Source organism: Acipenser ruthenus, chromosome 5 (assembly GCF_902713425.1).
Source record: "Acipenser ruthenus chromosome 5, fAciRut3.2 maternal haplotype, whole genome shotgun sequence".
Lineage (NCBI taxonomy): Eukaryota > Metazoa > Chordata > Actinopteri > Acipenseriformes > Acipenseridae > Acipenser > Acipenser ruthenus.
The window spans coordinates 41,826,629-41,850,804 of NC_081193.1; the positions used below are offsets into that span (position 1 = coordinate 41,826,629).

The 24,176-nt window shown below is 37.5% G+C and overlaps 1 protein-coding gene across 5 annotated transcripts in view; it reads left to right on the plus strand.

Moving 5' to 3' along the window:
* The window catches only part of LOC117403049 (NHS-like protein 1), a 129,079-nt gene that overhangs the window by 58,955 nt on the left and 45,948 nt on the right, over positions 1 to 24,176 (plus strand). The window contains exon 1 of one of the 5 annotated variants that reach the window (XM_059024201.1): positions 4,107 to 5,303. The exons of 2 other annotated variants lie outside the window; for them this stretch is intronic. In XM_059024201.1, the coding sequence (XP_058880184.1) occupies positions 5,096 to 5,303 (208 nt within the window). In that variant the 5' untranslated portion in view covers positions 4,107 to 5,095. Of the gene's footprint in view, positions 1 to 4,106; positions 5,304 to 9,986; positions 10,094 to 24,176 lie in introns of those variants that run through there. 2 more of the 5 variants (XM_034004908.3, XM_059024204.1) reach the window with 2 other exon arrangements.

Sequence of the window (24,176 nt, forward strand, 5' to 3'; positions counted from 1 at the left end):
ACCTGGATTAATTTTAGCTGCGTTTTGAAGTTAAGTTACCATGTCTCCAAGTATTGTAGGTGTGGTACTGTTAAATGTCCCCTGGTAATATTATGTGTGTAATAATGTGTTTCTGTGGCACACCTTCAGACCTTCTAGTGCAGAAACGAGTTGGGTTTCATTACTTGCAGACACTGTTTTCAGAAGACACTTCTGAAAAAATAAATCATCTCCTTAACAGTTCCAAAGGGCCTCTGGAATTGTAAGTAAACACACTTTTCAAAGAAAATGTATGACAGACACAGACTCAAAAATATGCAAATACATTCTTGTGGCTACACAATAACCCTCTCTTGCTTTGTAACTTGTCCTTTATGCTGTACACAAAAGCAGTGTCCTAAACATAAGGCCCAAATCATGTAGACAAAAGTTTACCAATATTTTATTACCAAAACAGTTCTCTGCATTTGTCTAGTTTCAGTTAATTAAATGAGTCTTAAAACTGTCATGCCCAGAAAGCAATACAGCTGTTCTCGTTTTATTTTTAACTAACTAATTATGTTTAGCTCATATCTGTGGAATGCAGTGAAAGCACATATTCAGTACTCCTAGCTGGTTCATTCCAGTGTTTAAAAATAATTAGGGATTGAATACAATTATATCTTTTGTGGCTATTTGGATAAATGTTAGTTAAACACAGAAAATAACTATCATCATCATCATCCTCATCATCATCATCCTCATCATCATCATCATCATCATCATCATCATCCTCATCATGATCATGATCATAGCAAAGGTTTTATGCTTGTATGTGTTTTGGGGTATTCTTAAAGGTAAAGTGGCTCTGTCTTTCACCTGATTACTACATCTGGGGAAATAAACGTTTGCTTCACAATGGATTAGGTCTCTTGCAGTCAGTTACTGGGTCTGTCACATTCAAATTGAAACTATACTGTACATAATGTATAGCACACCCTGCACTGTAGCCTTCCAGTTACTGAATAAACTGTAGTGTATGTTTATTAAGCCTTTTTCCCCCACATACAGTTTACATGTACCTCGAGTTTGTCCACAGTTTACCTCTGGTTTGTATCCTAGTATGCCCAGAGTCATCACTCCAGTTCATTCTGCATAAATGTTTCTTTAGTTAAACACTGTTTACTGTAAATGGTTCACAGAATACCTTACCTATGATAACATTAAGTAGTCCAACATTAGTGCTAATCAAGGTCAGTGAAACCAAACCTATGATTTAAGTTTTATGTTTGCTTAACATAAAACATTACATATTGCATATTGCTGCTTCGATCTTTCTGTTATTTCTGTAAGGCAATAGATACATCTACTTATAGAGTGAAGGTGTGAAACAAACGCACCCTGTACTTAACTCTCTGATTTACTCCCTAAATGAATTTACATTTTCTGTACAATTTTAAGAAGTTTAGTTATTTGTGAAATACTGAAGGTCTCACATTTTGGGCTGATTATATTGAATTGTAAACCCCAGCTTTAATTTAGAATACATATTAGAGCTGGGGCTTAACATCACATAAAATGTGCAGAAAGGATTTTGTTGCCTTCAGTATCTTTCCAAATATGTTTCTAATACATTCTGCAGTCTAAATGATTTTGTTGTTGTGCTTCTCAAGCTTTGGTATCTATGGTTTGGTGTGAGCATCAGCCCTGCTCAGCTTACTTTGAAACTTAATCATGGTGACATCTCCTGACCTTTACAAAAATCTTTAAACCCCCATCACCCTTTTCTTAAAACAAGGCTTTATATCTAGTAGGAAGGAAAATCAATAAAGCTGCTTCCACTCAGAAAATTGAGAATGAAAGTACATGTACTGCATCTGTGGAACTCTCCTTTAAAACCAAGCTACTGTTGAGATCTGTCATTATTGTAATTGAAAATATTGACACGTATAATGTAAAGTAATAATATCCTTTCTTTGTGAGGACCTCTTTAAACAGATACTCCAGTTGCAATAAAATTTTTTGCTGATGTCCTCATTCCAGCCCTTTATAGTATTACAGTGTTTATAAGACTTGGAGATATTTTAAACCTTTACTAAGAATCACCTTTAGTGAGGTGATCAGTTAAATAATACAGTGAAAGTGGCACCACCCAACCAGATAGCTTCAAAGCAACAACAATTATCTGCGTCTGTGTACTTAAATCAACCGGCAAAGAAATTACATGAAAATAAACATACTTTCCTTAACTGCTAGCCTAGCTTGCATGGATACATGTTGTCTATTTGGCTATATTGGTTCAAACAGGCTCAACTGGCCCAACTCTGAAAAAAGCCTAAAGGACAGAATACTAAAAGCAGAAAACTGGCTGCATGTTTTAGTATCAAAACCCTTTGGTTGCTCCTGTATATTGTTTTTACACGGACACATTTGTGGTATACTATAAGCTCCTGGGGCTTATTGTGGAGAATGCAGTGTTTGCCTAAATATGTTTACAGCCCTCCCTACAAGTGAAATAGCATACTGTATCTGTCTTTTCTCACAGGGAGCTTCTTTATTTGAAACCCCTGGCTGATCAATTATTAACAAACCATGACAGTTGGTGCACCCTTTTACCACTTTCCACAAGCCAAAGGTCATGTGGATGTGGCTGACTGATTCAAAAGGTAATTTGATAGTACTTTGTCAGTCACTTACCCTGAGTCAGAGGGGGAAGCTTAAAATGTGCAGTCATGAAAGGGACGATGGGTTTGTTTGCATTGATCACTTTTTGAGGTGGTGCTTTCTTTGCAACAAATCTAAACGAGTGCTGTATCCAAGCACGGGAGAATTAACCATTATTGGTATGGCCTTGATGGCGAGGAGGGAGAATAAATGCACTTTTAAAGTATTTCAAATATAAAAAAGGGGCACCATTTCTAAACGGTCATACATTTCTAGTTCAGACTATTTCAGAAACCTTTTTTGTGACACTACTAAATTGTTGTCTGTAGAACTCCAGGATGTGTCGTAAAAGAAAGTGTTGAATAATCATTTCTAAAGCACATGATGAGCTCTTATTGGAGTCACTCTGGTGCACGTACAGTACATATACTGTAATAACAGGGTGTTTATTATCATTACTGGAATTCAGAGAGAGCTCTTGAAATATTCAGCTGCAAAACTATCATTCTGTGTTTTGTTAAGTTTAATTATAAAACACATTTTGGATCTGGATTTTACCAGGTATCCTTTTTGGCTGTTTATTTTTTCTAAAATGTTATTGTTCTTTGTTTCACTATTAAGCTAAGTAAATCCTAACTTTAATTTAGTCCAACCTTGCACAGAAATTGACCCTGCATCCTCCCAGTATAGTAAAATAAAAAAAAATAAAATGTCTATATTGTATGTCGCTAGTAGAGTACATGCAATTGGGGTCATTCCATGAAAATGGTTCGTTTGTGACACTGATACGGTCAGTCATCAATATCGAACTAATGTCTAGATTGCTGTGGTGATGGGTCTATACTAATACAAGTATTGATGACTTCATGGATTGGCCCAATTGTTGTTTGTTCAGCTCTTTGGAGTGCTTAAAAATCAAATACTATTCAGTAGACTGCTAGTTAGTAAAGCGTTGTCAGCATATTGAATAAACAAACAAAAATGAAACCAAAATGGACAGTACAACATTCAGCATATTTAAATATCCTACTGGTAGCCTTTTCAGGTTATCCGTGAACTTACATTTAAGAATAATACCATGTTGATGACAGAAACTGAAAATCCTTTCAAAAATATTACAATTCTCTACTGAAGCTGAAGCTCCTCAATTTCTCCCCTGCCCTTCCTGTCAGTCTATGGTTCTGCAAGAGCTTGTTGTGTGTATTTCCACTGTACACAAAGGAGGTGTGGTGGTAGCTGCTTTGGCAGGTCTCTTTTGCACACAGTTAAATACAACAAGTGAATAATATTGCCAGGCACCTGGCTTGAGAGAGGAGGAGTTTCCAAGCTCAGTTGCCATGCCTATGGACAGGGGAGGGTGTGGGGGTGTGAGTGAGAGAGACATATCATATTTCAATAGACCGCTTGCCTCCTGGTAATCGTAACCCAAAGCCACTCAACCTCCCACCCTGTTGATCTGTCACTGGCTCCTAATGAGGGACACCACAGTGTCATGGACCGCAACTGACAAGCAAGAAAAGAGTGGGTTGGATGCAGCTTCAAAAAGAGAGATGGGCACAAAGCCTCCTGAGATCACTATATACAGTACTCTGGAGAGAGGCATGTTTGAAGAACCAATTTTTCAGCCCTGCATGTTGTAATGCAGTGAGAAAGCAAAGATAAGAGCCTGTGTTTTGAATGTTTGCCAGAGCACCAGGTTACTGATACAAATAGAAGGCATACAGGAGGAGCAGCGCAGACTAAAGGTGGGGAAAAAAGGAAGACATTTAAAAACTGGAGGAGAATCATTGGTGCCTCCTTAAGAGCGGCAAGTCACTTGGCAGAATAGTGTGGTTTTTTTTTTTTTGGTTTTGCATGTTTTGTTTTGAATATGTAAACATAGACAAAACAAACGAAAAGTGCAGTCTGTGGCAAGGGTGTGAACAGAACTGAGATAGGATGAAACTCCCATTGGCTTGAGGGAAGTTGGGAATTAAGTAAGGGCACTATCCCTTGTTGTTTGCATGGAGCAATACAAGACCTCCCATTTAAATAAACAGCTTAAGGAATTGTTTAAACTTTACTTTGAACATTGACAACCATACCAAACCTTTCTGTGGATTGGCATTTCCTTTCCAGGTTACCATCAGTTGATGACTTTAGTTTTATTGAATCAGACCTACAATTTTGTTGCAGTACTTCTTTGCCATGAAACGCCTGCTTTGTGCAAATCTCTAGGAATCCAAAGCTTTATAGCATTATACTAAAAGCGGGATGAAGCTGTTCTGAATTTCACATTGGAATACAGTAAGTGCTTTTTGAACAGTGGCTGATTTTACTAAGTGTATTACACATACGTCACTGTGTTTCCTGTGTGTTAAGGAAGCAAACCAGCACTAGGGATTTTCCAGCCAAGCCGCATTTTCCACAAGCGTGTGCATACAGTAACGCAGCATTTACTGTGGCAGCAGTTATACGGTAGTTGCCTCTGAGGATGAGGAGAGAGCGCAGTTCAGGCTCCTTCAGAAAGGAGAGGAAGGAGAAGACAGCCTCTATACCCCGTGCTCTGAGCTGGATCAACTTCTCCACACTCACCCGACAGACCCGCCGTCTGTTCCGCAGCAGTGGGGAGCTGTCGTCAGGGAAACAGGGAGAGGAGGAGGATGACGAAGATTGGGTTTATGCCCCTTTGCACCGGAAAGGTAAGGATGGTGGGGGGCACAGTAGGCTGGGTCACCACCTGAACATCAGCACCTGTAACTGTTCAGAATGGTTTTGCATAGCCAGTTTAAGACACTGCAATAACCCACTTGCTATAATACTGTGTAATTTAAGACTATCAATGTGATCATTTTATCTAGACAGAAGAACATTTGCAGCATAGAAATCGGTAGTGACAATGACACCCCTTAAGTACTACAGGGAGGAGTGAGAGTGGGCTTCAATGGGTCACTTTGAGAGATACTCTGCTGTATTTATTATTTGTATTGCTTTAATTTATAGGGTCGAAGTAAGTAATAAGGTTGCATTCTGAGAAAGCAAGTACTGTGTCATGGAAACTGAATTATCCATCTGCAAGAGTGGCAATGTTGTGAAACTATCTACCATATTTAATGGAAATAATCAGGGAGCATTAAACCTGCTTTGTTGAAGTAACCTAACAAGCCTCACTTATGTGAGCAGATGCTAGCCCCCCTGCTGTGTTTAACTAGTGAGAGGGTGTATGTGTGATTTAAGGCAGTGCTGCAGGGATGGAGTTGAGAGGTCTGTGTGTTTCTGTATCAAGCACATTCTTCCTCAAGTGTACCCTGTGCATTTACAGTTTAAAAGTAACACAATTTGGACCACTATTAATAATACCGCCGCCTTCGCTACAAAAATATTTGGGGAAATTGTGAAATGTCTTCATGATTTCCATTACATGAGAGTAGATGTTAAAACTTCATGCTGATTTGAACTCGGCTCTCGCCAAGATAAGCACCAACTAAGACGTAGCTTTACAGTAAACTAATGTGATCCATCTGTGTCTCCATCCATTTGCGTTTCCTTCCATATGATGATGTAGATATCCTTCTGTCTGGTGTTGATGGCTGAAGTGTAATGCTGGCTCCAGGGATCAGCTTATTGCCTCCCTAGAATGAAGTGATAATACAACATATAAAACTATGCCTATATTGCGTAATGTATGCATAATGCATCAGTGTATGTCCCAGTGCTTTGTGTTGGGAAGTAAAATGCAGTAGTATTAACCAATGACAATGTATTCCCAAATTGAATCGGCCTCTAAAATAGTGTAACAACTACTTTGAGCTACATTGAAAGAAATTTTGGTAAATTTAACACCATCTTCCAGTGGCATGTGATTATTTCTCTACTCTGTCCCTCACCATTTCTTTCTACCCTACTGTCGCCCATCCTTTTTCTGTGGGTCGGAATGTATTGGAGTTGATTGTGAAAGATACAGGCCAGCACATTGTAGATGTACATTTTGAGAACCTCCTATTAGTTTTAACTTTTACTAAAAAACAAATCCCAGTCCTTTATCAAAGAGATGTTGTGCTCAGAAATAAACCTGGAGCAGTTATTGTTGCAGACAAGTCTTATTAGCCTTGTTTCTCACAGCAGGACACAAATCTTCTGCAGACAGAAAAGGGTTATTACTATGTCGAGAGGAAACACTGTTGTTTCAAACAAAGAAATATTCTGTTTTGCTCAACTCGTCATTGCTATAGTCTGGTCTGGTATTTGAAAGGGACATTATTATGAAATTAATAGAAAGCTACAGTATCAGAACATTTTTAGAATTTTGTGTCCTAAATTATATAAAGATAAATGTATTGCTTGTGTTAGTGTGCCGAAGTCAAATATGTTCATGTTTTTGAGGAAAAAAGGTTTTTATTTAAAGTACAATTTACAGTGTAAATCTGGTTTTGGAAGACACATTAGTGGTTAATAGAAATGTACTTGTCCAATAGCAATTACTAAATATTACTATATTGCCCTGAAGGTAAAAAAAGTAGCAGTCTGCCAGAATATTGTCTGCTATATACTTGTATTACCTGATTTTGAACGGACAACACATCAAGTTTAACTAAAGCTTTCTGCTTTTATTTAATCTTTTTAAAGAATGAAAAAAGTTTGATGGTCAAGCCTCGCCACATTGTACACTACCCTTTAATACAGTCACTCTCTTCCTTTTTGCATATGGGCCCCTTGGCACATTTCTAATTCATGTGTGTTCTCTAATGTCTCTTCTTGATATGGTGATATTCACTCATGGAAGAGGGGGCAGCCTATAAGCTTTTGTTCTCCTTCCTGTTGTATGCTGCAGTGTGAGAATGCCAGAGTACAATCAGGGGTGATTATGTGTTTCTATTTGCTAGTGGACTTTGCTCTTCATTTCCTCCAGTGCTCCATTTTAAATCCAAACAATTAATGAGGGTGGAACTGCTTTTTTTCCAACATCCACAAAAGACACTTCATATTGTCAGCTGTTTACATGCTATTGAGTGGTATACTGTATTTTAGCAGGCACACTATTTTGAGCGGCCTTTTTAGTCACACCACAGCTGGCTGTAATTATATTTTTATAAGACTATTTAATGCATGCTATTCATTATGTCTATTTGTTTCTTCAGCTCTTCAAAACACAAGTATACTAAACTGTGGGTGGCAGAATGTTGGGGTTTAAAACATAGAAAAGCCACAATGGCAGGAACTTTGAATAGCTGGTCATAAACTAAATGTAAAAAAGTAGGGACAATGTCTCCTTTTTTTAAAATAAATAAATAAATAAAATAAAAATAAAACATGAAATGATCTTTGGTCTGGCTCTACATTTTTTAACAAGATTTAACTTGGCAAGGTTTTTTCTTAACATTTATGAGATGTTTTATTTTTGTTTTTATTATATAGTTTCTGTCAAATCAAACACCCTTGAAGAAAGTAGCATTTCTGGAATTGCCAGAAGACCTTTTGTGGAAAGGTGTACCACCTATTCATTAGCCAGTAAATTCAGGGACTTACTTTTAATGAATTCAAGATTAAATCAAACATGTGCTATGCTGTGAATTAAAACAGCAAATCAGATCGACAAAGAAATCTAATGGTACGCGACGGAGCCCCGCTATGACACACATTAAAGATCGTGCATGGTTTTCAACGACGTATTAGAAATCACCGAGGACTCCAGGATTCTGCAAGGCTGTTTCCAGGGAGTGTGAAGTGGAGAGGTGCAGGGCAGCTTGATTTAATGAAGGACTCTTTTGTTCTTGGTCCCCCTGCTGGTGTTCAGCTCCCCAAGACTCAGTAATGTACTCTACTTGATTAACTGCACCTGCCCACGGTCTTCAGGGAAAAGACACTGCAGGACACCACTTGCACCAGCTCCCCACTGTGAACACATACACACATTTAGTATTTAATTTCTATTGGCTTGTCTGATATTTTATTAACATGCTCTTTTGTGTTTTCTTTTACTCTGATTATGTGCAATCGTTTCGGATTATTACAAAAAAGATCAAAACACGAGTGGTATTTTTCAAATTGAAAATAACAAAAAAAGCCTTTCTAACAATGTTAGCTAAGTAATTGAAAATGTTAATGTCCAGCATATGTATCCAGGTACATTACTATACCAGCCCTTATATAAGTTTACTATGGTATTGTTGCACTTTTGCCATACTTTTTTTCATGGTAATACCATGTATTAACCATAATTTACCCTGGTTTACCATGTTTATTAATATGCTTTACCATACCTTACTGTTCTTTACATTGCTTTCCTATACTTTGCCATGATTTCACTATGCTTTATTACGCTTTGCTATGCTTTTACTATGGTAAACTTTTATAAAGCAGGTCTACAACAAATACTGTCGCTTCTCCTCCATCAGGTAATGTATATAATACATTAGGCTCATTCACCTGTTTGAGACTTTTCCTGTTAGTTTCTGTCCTTTATTTTATAAAGGAATTTGGGTGGAGCATTTGAATTGCTGTAATACAGCAGCGTTTCCCCACAGGAAAGCTGCTGCCAGTCACAGTGAGAACACATAAAAAACCATACAAAAATATAAAAATAAACTGCACTTTCATTTCAACGAACACACAAGGCACAGACAATCAGAATCCTCATGGATGAAAACTAAATAAACAAATCCTCCCCTCCAGGAGGAACGTGGATTAAATCGTTGACTTGTTTTGTTAACAAACATGCACTAAGGCAGGAACTGCCAAATCACTTCCTCATTCGATTGCCTGTGCCTTTAAAGGGCATAGTCTAGAGGCGCACTAGACTGGCACACTGTTGCATATGTTAACACAAAGTCGATTGCCTATCAAAACAAAGATAGTATGATTCCGGAATCTCCTTTTTGCTTGGTTAACTTTTGAAAGGTGTATTGAGTCTTTTGTTGCTACCACATACATTAATTCTTAGGTTACCAGGTGCTGATGTTTGTAATGCAACCTCAGTGCTCTTTTTGATAAGATATAGTATGGGAAATAAATAGTATCTCATGGAGTGTGCTGATACAGTACCAGTATGTCAATAGTTTACGTGCCTTGTTTCTATCAAACCGTTGAGTGTGGGGATTAAGGGATTTATTTTGACCACTGACCAATTGATAAGAATAAGCTGTGTCCACTGCGCTGGGAAATGCTGACTGACCAGATAAAACAATTACATGCAGAACTGTGCTATGCAACAGGGTTGCCCAGAGGGACCATTGTATAGAGTGAAGTTGGGATTCCTTCTTTTTTTGGTGGGGGGGTGGAGTGGGTGTCAGCAGTGTGCTTCAGAAAGCAGTGGATTGGATAGCAGCTTCCTGTAACAACATGAGCTGGCCAGTTGCCACTCCAAGTGGGTTGTATGTGTGTGCTGAGTGGAGCGGAGCAGTGCAAGGGAGCTGCTGTACCTCATGCTGCAGGAACTTTGCAAGGAGTGCTAACTTCTCCGAAGGGAACACTCACAAGATGTTCTGTGTGAAAGGTAGGGGGTCAAGTCTCACTTTTTCATCACAGCTAGTCTCTGCAAATGCTGAATGTTATGCATGGTAGTGGGTATGGAAACGCTTCTTGGAGTTGAAAAGCTGTTTTTCAGAAACAAAGGGAAAGGGGTACCGTACCACAGTTACAAACCCGAAGTCAACTTCTGTATATTTGGAACTGAAAAAAGTCTGATCTATTAGCCAGGTTTGTATAGTTTTCCATTTACTGCATGCTGCTTGCAATTCTCATTCGAAAGATTGAACTTGAACTGTTTGGGATTGGAAATGTTCTTACTGTGGAATTTCAAGAAGCCAGGTTTTTACAATTGTATTTCTGTGGTAAAGATGTATATACTAAATATTATTTGTAAGATAAACTAAGAAGGGAAGCAAGCAGGTTATCAGGTTGTGAAGTTCAAGTTCATGTGTGTGCACAGTAGTTATAGCAGTAGTGGAGTTGTTACAATGAAATATGAGTTTGTAATGGAAAATGGACTGTAACTTGCCTTGACGTTAACATTACCTGTAAGACAAGAGTCTCATCTCACAATTGTGCATTCATAAGGTTGATTTAGAACATTGTTTTGAAATTTTGAGTTCTGCTATATACACACTGTACGGTAACCAGTTTGGTGAGTAAATTGGTAATGGGGCCCACAGGCAACTCTGTCTCCCAGTGGCATTTAGATATCGAATGCTATTTAAAAAAAAAAAATTAGCTGGCTGCCATATGACTGGAGGGAGTGTTTTTTAAAACTGATGGACTGGCTCAAGAAACAGCACTTACTGTCCGTAACAAGCTCATATGGACCAATGTTGATATGTACTGTTTAAAATGGTATTCTGGTACTTTTTGCAGAATTGGATTTTATGTGTATGAGCTGACATATGGGCCTTTGGCTTATGAAAAGTAATGATTGTTGAAGCTGGAATGTGTACAAAGGGCAGCACAGAAACCCTGGTTTGCAGATCAGTCTTGGTGCCTTTTGTTATCTGCCAGCATGTCTTCTGTAACAGTGCTACAAATTGCATAGTTAATTCTCATTAGCATCTCAGTCTCTGTCTGGACTAAAATGTCTGGCCACAGGTGGAATGCTGCAGTGGCTTCAAAAATTTCTTTAAACGGCTTGATTCACTGTACAGTGCAGTACAATGTGCCATTCTTTTCCAGTGTAAACAAGAGCATTGTTGTTCATTACAGTGCTTGTGTAGCCCCTAAAGAACGGAAAGTGAGTTTCAGTTTTGGGCTAGAGGATTAGCACCCTCCATTGTTCCTTTCACTGTATTTTGAATAAAAAGAAAGACAGATACTGGTCTAAATGCAACCTTTTTATTTGAATATTTTAGGAAAAGAGAATCTCCACTTACAAAATGTAGTGGCCCTAGCCAAATTTAGTGTCTGTCTTAACCAAAAAAATCAGAGCATATTCCTGATTCTGTGGTTAACTGCTTATGTACTGTAAAGTCAAAGTTGGTTCTGAAAGAATTGCTTTTAGATGAGTACAACAGTATAGGAGGAAGGCATTAGCTAAAACATTAGTCAGTTTTGCCTTAATGTTTATAGCTAAGTGCACACTGCTTTAATGTTTATACTACACCACAATTATTTTAGCAAAATTATGTAATTGTCCATCCAAAGTATTCTAAAGTACCTGACCGAGCACTGGTGGGGCATTTTAAGGCTCAGCACTGCATGCTATGCTTCAAATTTGTGATCCTCTCCATTATCCACTACCCAACTTAATGTCAGTGAGCCTGGTTAATACAGCTTTGTATACTGATGACAGCAGCAGAGTGTGAACCATGACTGTGGTTTAAGGAGCACGGTAACAGTCTGTCGCACTATTTGAGAAGTTGGTGCTTGACTCCTTAATGCAGCGAGCCAAGCTTCTAGGGAATCTTATCCAAGGTAGGAGCCAGGAGATTCTGGCTTACTATCCCAGCTCTGCCACAGACTCCTTGTGTGACCTTGGGCAGTTTACCGATGTGCTTCAGTGACACCAAGCTGTACAATTCGATTGAAGCACCAAGTTTGGAAAGAACATCTCAAATAAACAATATGGCTGTATTAAAATGATGACATTTTAATTTGATAGTCAGGACTGTAGAGCTGTATGTAACATTTTGTTTACGTTCCCTTGTATTTAGCTTTAAACTCGCTTGTTGTTTTTACAAAATTTCTAACTTAAATTACCAAAAAAATGGGGGTAATAGATATAACACTGATTTGGTTAACTTTAAGTAGAGAAAACTATAAACATCCGACTTACCCCAGTGTTTTAAATGTACTGTCAATTATATGTTCCTTTTTATTTAAAGTTTGTTTTAATACTTATGTGCTTTAATGGAAAGTTAGCAGTTATGCAACATGAACTAGAGATGTCTGGAATGCTATGAAGTGGGTGTGCATGGTTTCCATTAGCACTTCAAGTTTACTCCCCAACCCATCCACACCTACACAGCTGCTGCCCCTCTGAAACATCTCTTTGGTCTAATATTAGTCAGGGCGGGGATCATTGCTGGCCTGTCTCCTTGCAAATCCAGAGCATTTGTTACTGCAGTGGTACCTCACATAGCTCTGGTAGATATATTTTCAAATCCCCTAGCCTGTTTACCAGTTGTCTCACTTGTTTGCCCCAGTGTAAGTGCATTCTTCAAATTCTGTTTTTGGCAGAGTTCTGAACTAAAACAAATGCACGGAATGCAAAACAGATTTTGCGCTGAGCCGAGCCTCGGCATCACGTGTTACAGCTCCTCCGGTTTAACTGCTTGGTGCATGAAGTCTGTACTGTTTCCTTTATAAGAGCCAGCCTCTTATAAATACATCTGTTTTCTGTATACCTTACAGTATTGTTACAGGCCTCTTTGAATTGTAGAGCCCCCAACAGTGTGAAATGATTCCTACCCTGTGAAATACTTTTTTGTGGTCCGACATTCTGTACTCAAACTCATAGAAAAAGAGAGGCAGTGTGCTAACTTTATTGGGCGCATTTTTACAACTTGGAGTGAAAATCTTTGATATTCACAGCCTGTTGTCTGCTAGCAGAGTGATTGGATTGTAGTTGTTAGTTTTGTTGTAAAGCTGTGATTAAAATAGCCCACTTTTATGATGCCCCTGTGCAAGATGAGTACAAGTTCAATGACATCCAACCAGGCAAAACATGTAGATTAGACTCAAACTCTTCCACAAATACTCAATGGTACCAGTCACATAAGAGTAGAGCCATTACATTTGTTTTAAATAACTTTAATATTATTAAAGAAATAAATGACAAATGCTTTGGAGAAGCATCATCGTGCAGTTATGTTTTTTTTTTGTGGACTACTGTAAGGCTGCTCATGTGCCGTGTCAAATTTAAAAACGTGCCCTCAAACTGCATGAATCCTCACTCTGTTGACATTGGCTGTGTGCTGCATGTAGGACGGCTTCGTGCTGACAGCTTGTGGGGTACTTGACTGGGCTTCTGTTTTCACAGTGTGTAGGATGAAGAGACTTGCGAAAGGTTATTTGCTACAGAGCTGTTACCTGCTGTGGGATGTCTTGGCAGTGGAGCATAACTGACCACACCTCTGCTTTTCATGTATTATAATAATACATGACCTATTGCAGGACCAGACCCTCTGGAATTACCAATTGCCTTCAGTCCATCCCTGTCCTTCAGAAATCAGCGCATACCAACAATAACAATAGCACCTTGGACACCTACAGCCAGGATTCCCATAAATTTGTTTTAAGTAGTGCTGTGACAAATATCAGAATATTCAAACAAATATTTTTGACATGTATTGTGATATAAAAATCAGATATTCGTATTCGCTAGAAATGACAGAAATACCTTGCACTTATTTACCACCTCAGAGAAGTTGTGTGACAGTTTAAAAAATGGCAAATGAAAAAGAGCGCCGTGTGAGATTAATATATATAACTTGCTGGAAATGTTTGTAGTGATTTTTATATATTATATATTTTTTGCTTCGACTTTGTTATGTGGAATGTAAGAAATGAGAACCAAAACAGGTGAGTTTTTTCCCCTTCACTTTACAACGCCATTTCCATGATTTTGTTTTATTTGAAGTGTTTAAATTTACATTTCAGTTTTCTTTTGCTTGTTCAGCTACAAAAAGGTACAAGTAAACCTCATGTTATTATTTTATGAAAACGTGTAAATGGCCACTGTTTACTGTGAAGAACGAAGGAAAGAAATGCAGTGTCAACTTTATGTACTGTTTATTTCGGAAATAAACAAAACAACGTTTAACTTGAACTGCTATTTGGCCTCCTTTGTTTTGTAGTTAATTCACTGGGGTAAAGTAAGGCCTACACAAAGTATTCTTTATACCTGGGATATTTTTCTGCTTTGATATGTAACATATTGTAAAGTCTTGCTGTAAAATAAAGGCACGCCCCCCCTACCCCTGCTGCTATGCTGTCTCTTCCTATCTTCTGAGCAATATAATGGATTTTATTACTGTTTGAAAACGAACAAATATTTAAATTATGATCTAATGTCCGAATATGAAAATCCTGTGTTCGTCCCAGCACTAGTTTTAAGATGAATGGTTTTCATCCTAATGCCATTATTATTTTATGACCTCAGGCTAAGTGACAATACAAGCAGGGCCATGGTATTTAGAGATGTAATTATGACGTGTTATAAAGACAGGGATTGAATCGCAATGCTTAAATCTGACATTCTCTATTAAAGTTACAGGAGTTTGCGAATTAAATCTGAAACACATGTAATACTGAAAAGGCCAATTTTTCACAGTAGATCTGGAGCAAATACAGTAAGGTCTGAGCAGTAAGCCCCTACACAGTCATAAAACTTTATTGCTTTAAGGGGAGTTTCTATAACGTTGGATATTCTTGACAAATTATATTCCCTAGAAATACGTTCAAGGAATTTTTATATGCCATGTCCCCACCAGAAGCCTGTCCGTAATCCTGTCTGCTCCACTAGGTCTCCCATGTGAGCACAGAGCTGTCCTGCTTTTGTGGAGTTGCACAACAATGAACCATACAATACAGGGGCATTGGAACTAGGGGTGCTGGGGTTTACAGTTTTGTTCAATGGCTTTCAGCACCCCACTGTAAAAATGGTTCCAGCCCCACTGATACAATATACTGTACTGCAAAGAAATTGTACTTCCTGTAGAGGTAACTATTAGTGAATTTTGCACGCAAGGCTGGAAAAATGTTTGACATATAGTACAGTAAGTATGCAGGAAGAAATGACAGGCTGTTATATACAGTACAGCAGAAACACTGACATGCTGTGACAAGTACTTAGAATGCAACATTTTACAGTCCACTAACAAGAAGCAGGTGCAACAGGGCAATACTTCAAAAAACACATAACCCCTAAACATCAACATCACACGCACACAGGATTAAAAGAGAAATTCAGTTCACAAGAGGAAAGGAACTACACACAAATTATACTTGAACAAGTCAACAAATTGAACTGGAAAGTGATTGCAGATGTCACTGTTTCGGCAGGTGTGGTCCAAATGTTTTTCTGTGTTTTTTTTTTTTTAATCTGTGCTCTTTTTGCTCCTGGTGATAAAATAGTGGTTTTTTAAACTTTCTGTTTGTATTACTACTTCTGAAGGAGAAAAACAACAACGACTTAGCAAGTGAGTTATTAGGCTTCCAAGCCAAAGGCTGGGACGCCTATTGTTATTGCTGTGTTTATTATTATTATTATTTTTCTTCCCAAACATCATCGCAGAGTTATGAAAACGTATACGTAAGTAGATGCCTATGGCTGGACAACCAGACTGGCGTCCCTGAATGAAAAAGTCACATGGTTCGACCGCCATCTTGGATCTCGTGGAAATTTTGGGAAAAACTCTTGCCGTTAAAAACAACTTAAGGTGGAACTATGACAATGGCAGCAGATAGTGCAGCAATGGCCTATAAAAAACATATGTTCAATCGAGGTCGATTGAACAATTACTTTGCCCGCTACGCTGGATTGGCGCAAAATATTAAACAATCTTCTTGTCTTAAACCGCAACGTCAATCGACACCTAAATTGGCACGCATGTTCATGACCAGGTCCTTTCTACCGTTTGTAAAATCCACGCTTTTTCGTTAAAAAACAAGGTCGTGGCGCGCAAATAACCGTTTCACGACGGCTCTATTTTCATACATTAGTGCATAAATCCAAGGTGCAATACACTACAGTCATGAAACTTATGACCATAGAGACTCACGTCAAGTACTGGTGATATGAAAATGACACATTTTGGTCACATGGTTTGGCGGCCATATTGATAATTGTAAAAAAACTTTTGCAACCCATAACAAGAACATCATTGCACTTATGCTCTTCAATGTCAACACAATTGTACAGACCACTGGAAAGTAATAACTACTGAAGATTGAAACAGATTGCTCACATGGCGTGGCGGCCATATTGGAATTTACGTTGAAATTTTAACTCCTAGGGCGTGCCCACAGGGTCATAGTTATAATGGAACACGTATAGGAAGTCATATGTGCTCTATGAAAAAATGTCATCTGACCTCTCCTAAAGGTCAAACGGTGATGCATGACATCAACAACATACGCAACTGGCTACAAAACTGCCTATAATTTCGGCTGCACCAAAACGCACAAAATTTGACACAGAAGTAGAGGACTATGGGATGTTGTGCCATGGTCAATATGGCGGCCTTTGGTCACGTGCTGTGGCAGCCATCTTGGATTTAATGAAAATTTCAGGCAATTTTCAAAAGTCTTCTCATATTTGTGCCAAAATTGACAGTTAGCACAGTTGTGATGATAACGTTTCATCTATAATAACCAATGCGCTTAAATTTCATAACTGCTTGGAAGCCTTTATAGTTGCTAGCAACTCTAGTTATAATGGTGATTGTTTATTATTGTTTACTGTATGACTTTTTTGACAATATAATTTACTGGTGTTGGTCGTTTTCTATACTGTAGCAGCTATACTACATACTGTGAGTTTTAGGCTGGCACAATGGTTCATTCTTATGGTGTTATTGAGTTATTTTGTATCCTATGAATGAACCTGGTCAAATTTCAGATACAAATCACGTGGGAGTACAGTAGCCTATATTTTCCAGACGGTTGCTGAAATGTTTGTGGAGAGTCTCCATTACTTGTTCATCTGTCAGAAGCAATGTGGTGCAGTAAATCAGTATGCTACTGTCTAAGCTGTGGATTGTAGATGTATGTTTCTGTGGGTTTTACATTACAAGTGAGAACCATTATGCCTAGGAGAGAAAGACATCTAACCATTTAACATATCACACAGTGGCAAAGCCCATTGAATAAAACCTTAAAGGGATAAAGGGTAAAAGCAACTGTAGATTAGGAATTTGAGTTTAGCCCACCTGTAAAGCACTATGAATAAAAACATAGTAATTACTGTGATAACATAATATTAGTGTGTTTTGTGAATGAAGTTTGCCCTCTCTGGGTGGGTCTGACAAATAAAACTGAATGCTTTTTTCTACTACAGGTTTCCATTTCAGTAGCAGGTGCTTCTAGTACCACAGTTTTGCCAGTTCTATTTGTGTCATCTTCATGTTCACAACTCATCCCTTCCTCACCCTTCTCAAAATGTGAAAGAAGCACTATGATTCCTTGTACGCTTGTGTAATCCAAATTCTTGTGATGCCTATATAGTTGTGTTTTTGTACTTCGGTTATAGGCAGTTTAAACTAAAGTAGTTCTCCAGTCACTGTCTGATCAGGTTATTCACTAGAGGTTTAAAACCAACTTGTTACTTATTTTCTTAAAGCCTGCATGGTGAGACCAAGATTGGAAAATGAAAATAATGTGTGCAGCCTTGAAAACATGGAACTTCTTGCAAGATTTGGATATATTCTGTAGTGCTCTTTCTTAGTCTAGTCTAGCTTTGTTTTATGTTTTAAATTGGTGGTCAGCAATTTTAATGAAAAAGATGTCTGGACTCCCACAAGGAATAACTCCAGGCTTTGAAGTGTTGTTTTGGATTGTGTAGTAGGGAGTGACACAACTAAATCTCTGCAGTCATTCTGTGCCCTCTCCAATGGGACCCAGTTTAGATTCCTATGGCAATTAGGAATTATCATAACCCTTGTGATGCCCAGGTTTTTTTCCCCCCAAAATACATATTTTTGGACACAGGATAAGGGCTTAAGCAACTTTCTTCTGTTGAAAGCAACTGTGCCTAATATCAGCCACTAAACATGTTTTGCTAACAGTATAGCAAGTACTTTTCAAATTCAATAGATTCAAAAAAATAGAAAGAAGCTGACCTCCAGTAGGCCTACATTTTAGTAAAGCATTTAATATGGGTTAAAATTAAGACACCAAAGACAGGTGGTCTTGAGGGTACATTGACGGGGCAGCATTAAGAATAAACAGTATGCCGTGCAAAAAAAAAAAATATATATATATATATATATATATATATATATATATATATATATATATATACATATATATATGGTTTACATAAAGTACTTGATTAAGTGGAAGTGACAATTTAAGGAGGTTTTAGTTGGGTGGTGACTGTTGACACACTGCTTCCATGCCTGCTAACAACTTGTCGACCTACTGTAAGTGTGATGGAGACTAAATTATGCTTCTAAAAGGGGGGCAACCAACCCCAAGGTTATGCCCATAGATTTAGCTCAACAGGAAGCAAAACAAACCAGTCCCTGATGAAAGAAAACAAGAGCTTTAAATGGTTAGCCTAAAGAGTATTGTTGAACTTTGTAATGGTTGCAAGCTGTTCAAGGTAAAATGTTGGTTGTTTTCGAAGTATTTAACATCCAACTAAAGAGTAAGTAGTGGGGTTCCGAGAAATATAGCGTTAAACGTCCCCATTTGTTGCTTATAACTAAGGTGACCAGATGTCCCGTTTTAGACGGGACAGTCCCACTTTTGGAACCCAATGTCCCCAGAATCTTTTTTGGTATGCTAATTTTGTCCCGTTTTTTTCCCAGAGCATTGTAGCGCTGGTAACAGAATATTTCATGCAGGCTGCTGTGTTCTACCATATCTAACTTATTACAGTACAACACAAGAAGGTTGAAGGACCAGTAGCATTAAAAAGCGGCTGTGCAAATCTGGAGAATTACTGAACAGTCAATGTTCATATTTGCAACCAATCACACAGAATTGTGGGCGGGTTTATCCGCTGACTGCTGCTAAAACGAACTGGTGGCTATCCTCGTCTGAATCGTCACTCTCGCTGTGTGAAGAGGTTAGACTACTGTAGTCTAACAATAACGGCTCATACAGGTACCATTGTATTGTGTTGGAATTACTCTCTTCATCCATGATATTTGTATATCTGTGTGCAAACGACTTTGCTTTGTGTGTAGCTATAGGCGACTTTGTGCATCAAAATAGACCATTACAACAATAGGAGGGGCTGTAACATCACAAAAGTATTTGGAAACAAATTTTCTATTGATATAAGTCTATATACACTTTCAGTTCACCACAGGTACCCTCTAAGAAATGTATGGTCGTGAATAATGCAAAATCATTTATAGTTATTTTTCACATTTGTGAAATTCGTATTGTAAAAATATTTTACAAGTTTGAGAACATTTTTTTTATTTCTTTAAGTATACATTTTATGTTGTTTTTAGCAATAATGAAATACAAGTTTCAGCTCACCTGGTACCAATGTAATTTTTTTTAAATCAAATATTTACATTGATAGTTGAATACTGTATATGATACAAGTAGTTTAAAACAATTACAAAAAAAGAACCATGTCCTCGTTTCATTTTACCTTTCTTTAAAAAATATTTACATTTACATAGGCTAATGCTTATGCTTATATTAAGGAAGATTAAATAATATTCCTTTCGGAAATAAAGTGAATATTTCATTTTGTCAGAAAAAGAATATGATTTAATCATATTACACATGGATCTATGTCTCAGCCTATACTGTTGACTCAAAAAAACAAACTCCAGCCAAGATCAGCAAAGAAATTAGCCTTGGTAAAATGTGTCATTATCTGTTATTTAGATTGTTAGAAGACGCTTTCTCATGATCATTGATTGGTACCAAAAAATGGAAGAGACAGGAAATGTCATCATGCAATGAACACATTTTTAACAGGTTCCTTTCTGTTTTAAGCGATGCCCATCAGCATACAGCATGTTAAAGGGGGGATTTGGAAATACAACTATTTGGAGAAACTTAAAGGGTTTGCCTACGTGGATAACTATTTATCATACTTAATAAGTACTTCAGAAGGAAATTCCTGTTTCTGCAATCAGGGCAGCTTCTAAACAAAACTCAGAAAAGCTGATTAGTGGGCTTCATTTGAGGCACACAGTCAAAAGAGGATGTTTAACACATTTCATCACCTTTTAATAGCAATAGTTTAATAGCAGAAAGTGGCTGGGAAAAAAATCTTGTAAAAAGTATACAGAACAAATACCATGCCATATTAAATATGAAGACATTAAATATTTTGAAAAAAAAAATCTATGAATTAAATATTGAGATATGTAATGCTTTCATACAGGAAGGGGCTGGTTTGCAGATTGGACACTAGAGGATGGAATAGAGATTGAGCGAGATGGAAAGTAGAAATCAAAGAGAGAAGATGCAGTTTCTTAGGCAGAAAAGTGACTAGATTTGCAGCAGTAGTCAGCAATAAAATAGAATCTTGGAATTTGGTATAATTGAATTGCTACTGTGTAATGTAATAACTATACTTGTTGTGTAGAAATGAAATTACAAAGACAATAAGATCATTTATTCACAAAAAAAGTTTTTGAAAGTAAAATATTCCACTCTGAATATCTCTGCATTCACTTTCAATATGATGTTAGATCAAACATTGCCAAAGTGAAAATAAAAACCTGAGATCTTAACCGTAACTTTGACGTTGGAAGTTATTCACAATATTTCCATACTGTCCCAGTTTAAGGACTTAAAAATCTGGTCACCTTACGGATAACTTTAAAGTATGTTTCAAAGCACTGGGCTCTGATATCTGTCCTGTAAATCACTGCAGGAAAAATGATAAAAAAATAAATAAAATCATAACAAGCACTCTGGTCTTTTTGTTCCGTACTACATCATGGCTCGTTATTGCTGTTACCTGTTGGCAATAATCCTTACACTATCAGTGCACTAGAGCATCCATTTTGAAACAGACTTTAAAGATGTAAGTGTAAAAAGTTGTCAGGATGTTAACAATAAGAAGAAAAATCACAAATGTTATTTAAACAGTTGTAGCAACACGTCGGGACGTGTAACACTATTTTTTGCAACCCCGCAGCTTACTTTTTCAGGTCCAATACCAATACAGTATTCTTTGCTCCGGAGGAATACTATAGCGATAACAGATGGTCTGGAATGGTCTGCTGCCAGGCTTTGACTAGCATCAGATTTTCTTCTTTACTCTGATCCCTAAAAGAAATTCCTGCCTTCAGTCCAAATTGAGTTACTTTCTTTTTCTGGATCTCCAGACCATCTTAAGTCAGGATTGATTCATTTAAAAATAATGTGATCCAGGGTAACATCATGGAGTGCTGCTGGCTGTGTAAATATTCAGTGCAGATGCTACTTCAATGTGCTATTGAAAGGAAGTGCATTCATGTATTTCATTCCTGTAAAAGACTTCACTTGTGCCAAATTTCTCACATACCAGACTTTATTTATTTATTTATTTTTAATAGGCTTTCATCTTTTTTTTTTTTTTTAAGTTCAGTTTGATTCTTAGGTCTGTTGGTCAGATGTGATTTAATGAATCACTTTTCTGTTGTACTGTACAGTATTGATGGAAATTACAAAGGAGGGAGGAGCCTTTCTGTAGTTCCTTCCTGCAGAATGCTGTAAATTACCAAAGCAGCATTAATAGAGAGTGTGGTAATTTTCTTTGGAACCATTAGAAAAGTAGGCTATGTTATTCATAAGAACTGAGTCATGGGATGTGGTTGTGTATTACTGTATTGTCTTTAGAAGTTAGCTGTTAATTAGACATAAATAGATTCAATGAATTGGGAGTCTGTAACTCCTAACTGTAACTGTAACTGGAAAACCAAATGACCACTGTATTGCTTCTTTGAAGGAATTTGATTAACAAACTACCCAAAAAGCAAGTTCTGTACTAATCAGACTGGTGACTTACTAGCTGCAGAATACTGTGACATCTGAAACAGGTCAATCAGTACAAACAATAACCTAAACACTGAATGCAGATAGTGAGCAACTGGTCCACTATAGAGGAAGTTGCACAAGATGGATTTCCACCCAGTACTGAGGATGTAATGATGGCCACTTTGTTATGTAAAAGAATAAAACTGATAACAATAGCAACAATAATAATCTTATGAATAGTACTGCAGTTAGTATTATTATTATTACCATTAGGCTTAAAAAAAAAAAAAATCTGTATTTCGTAGAACTGTTGAGGTTGTTGCCAGGTTATTATCATAGATTTAGATCTTCTTTTGGCAATATCCTTTACACAAGGAGATTAATGAATAGCCTGAGATCTGCAGATCACACAGATCAGTTTTCTAATGGCTCATATTAAACAGCAGCGTAATCTTCTTGAAGAAGAAAGTGGGACAATAATAGCCATTTTTTTCCATTATCAGCTCTGCAGCAGCTCTAGGCAGGTGACTGGAAGCTGCAAGTTTGTGTAAATGCTTACAGATGTAAAGTGGCAAGAAAGAGGGTATGTTTAATTTCATTTGCTGTAAATCTTGCCAAGATTTTTGAGCCAGTGCTTAGCAATAAAACAGCTGGATTAAGCTCCCTGCAGACAGTAATGCGCTTGAGCTGCTGTAGATATTAATATTCTAATGTTCTGCTTGATTAATTTCCACCGGACACATCTCTGTTTTATTCAGTAACTGAGTTAATACAGTACCTTATTTGTGCCCCAAAACTAGAGTAAGGACTCTGCAACAGAACTATTGAAGCAGGTCTTATTTTCTTTAGTGTCGTGGTATTATTTTAAAATAAGCCTGTCAAAAGACCACTGTTTAGAACCATTAGAAGCTGTAATTGTGACTGTGAGGTCACCAAATGTATCACTGTATCAGGGTCGCACATCGATGTTAGAGAGTTGGAAAGGGGAGACGAATTCAGAGCAATTGTAAATACATTTTAAAATAAAATCTTCTATATTTCTTTGTCTTCCTCCTTGTTGTTGTAATAAGATGTAAGAAAATCAGTTTTTTAGTGAACATCAAGCAGAACTAACTATTTATATTCATACTGTGGTTATAAAACGCTGTTTTGGGTATAGATCCTAATCATGGATTGAGGTAAAAGCAAAGTACTTATTCAAGCCTTTGCTGCCTGCCACTAACCTTATATAAAATATCTTTATTAAGCCCTGTTTGGCATGGTTAGCCCCAGAAAACAGCTTTAGCTGTTGTGGTTTTGTACTGTTGGCAAATCAACAGTATTTCAATCTGTGTTAATACTGGTCAAACATGAGCAATGTTACAGTACATGGCTTCAAAGAAAAGCCTGCCATATGCTTACCTGGTTTCTGCAACTCAATAACTTGAACCTCTGCGTTAACCATTTCCTTAAGCAAACTATTATAGGGATGAAAAGCCAAGCCCTAGTGAGTTTTCCCAGCCAGGTTACATTTTCAGTATACTATGAAGTGTACTTTGTTTTGAGTGCACTGTACTGTGATTGGTATTTGTCTTTGTTCTTCTAAATATAGACGCCTATGGTAAGGCCGGCCACAGTGTTGATCCTCAGGGCGGGGTGTCTTAAGGGCTGAGTTTTGCTTTTTTCTGTCCAAAGTCTGTGAACTTGCATGGCCCTTTTAAAGGCATCGCCATGTCTATAACATTGTCCGTCAGTTCTTGTAGAGTACATTACGGCAGGATTATTTCACACTTGGCCAGGAGATGGCACTCTTGCAAATACAGTACAACCTCAGAGTTATGAACACCTTGGGAATGGAGGTTGTTCATAAGTCTGAAATGTTTGTTACTCTGAAAACTAAATTTTCAGTGGTTTTATTAAATGTGGACACCTGCTATCTACACCCGCAATCTGGTGAATAATACAAGGATACAGTTGAGTACAATAATACAATACTCATAGTTATG